This window comes from Cyprinodon variegatus, unplaced genomic scaffold (assembly GCF_000732505.1).
Source record: "Cyprinodon variegatus isolate N-32 unplaced genomic scaffold, C_variegatus-1.0 Scaffold317, whole genome shotgun sequence".
Lineage (NCBI taxonomy): Eukaryota > Metazoa > Chordata > Actinopteri > Cyprinodontiformes > Cyprinodontidae > Cyprinodon > Cyprinodon variegatus.
Window position 1 is genome coordinate 780,545 of NW_015150770.1, and position 1,111 is coordinate 781,655.

General features: G+C 41.5%; 1 protein-coding gene across 1 annotated transcript in view; it reads left to right on the top strand.

Annotated features, from left to right (window-relative positions):
* Positions 1–1,111, top strand: part of LOC107090938 (echinoderm microtubule-associated protein-like 6) — a 90,671-nt gene that overhangs the window by 62,025 nt on the left and 27,535 nt on the right. Inside the window, exons 20-21 of the mRNA XM_015384593.1 lie at positions 400–527; positions 907–1,048. Coding sequence (XP_015240079.1) covers positions 400–527; positions 907–1,048 — 270 coding nt within the window. The remainder of the gene's footprint in view (positions 1–399; positions 528–906; positions 1,049–1,111) is intronic.

A 1,111-nucleotide genomic window follows, 5' to 3' on the forward strand; every position in this document is an offset into this window, starting at 1 on the left:
GATGGATGGATGGAAGAGGAAAAACCATTTTCAAAGCTCTTATGGAGATTTTCCTGTTTTTTACACTAATGCTGAAACCAAGATGCCATATTTAGTAATTGAATTATTTATGAAACTCCACTCAACCCTCCAGCTGTCTTTAAGCAATGTAACACTGCCCTCCTGTGGACAAACTGTGACATGTCTCTGAGTGTTAATAATTATCCACAGCAGAGATTCTGTGCTATTAAAGGTATAAAATGGTGCCAGACATTAGAAAAATGTTTTTTCAGCTGAGAAAACGTCTGAGGTTTGATCCAAAGATGGAAGCTGTTCGCTGGCTCTCTGGTTTTCCAACGTTCATTCTGAACGTCCAGGAAAGTCTGTTAGCTTGAATGGAGTTCCTCTGTGTGTGAACAGGCCTTCTGCTGGAGGACAACCCGTCCATCAGAGCCATCAGTCTGGGTCACGGTCACATCCTGGTGGGAACCAAAAACGGAGAAGTTCTGGAGATAGACAAGACCGGACCCATGACCCTGCTGGTGCAGGTGGGTTTTCCTTCCCTTTGACGCTCCGCTCTGCTGGAACTCTGAGCAGAACCGGACAGAAACAATCATGGAAAACATTTAGGTTTAGATCCACCTGCTGAGGGAGGTTTATGCTTCTGATTCTCACATGGAAAATACAATAAAATACTTTAATGTGAAAATAATCAGATTTTCTTCTAGTCTTTCTTATTTTATATCTTATTATCCCTTTACAGTATAATAAAATCTAAACATGTTTGTAAAGAATATACAAAATAAAAAAATCGAATAATATTAGAATATTCTTAGTAATATGATAAAGATTTTTTAAATCTGAAAGATTAGGTTGTTTATTGGATTAATCTTTTATTAAACATGTGCCTATGATTCTGCTGTTCAGGGTCACATGGAAGGAGAGGTGTGGGGTCTGGCCGCCCATCCTCTCCTTCCCGTCTGTGTCACCGTCAGCGACGATAAAACCCTCCGTCTGTGGGAGACGTCAGCCAATCACCGCATGGTGGCCGTCCGGAAGCTGAAGAGAGGTCAGAGCCGTGGCCACGCCCCCTTTTACACACTATTTAGATCATGTGACATTCCAAAAAAGT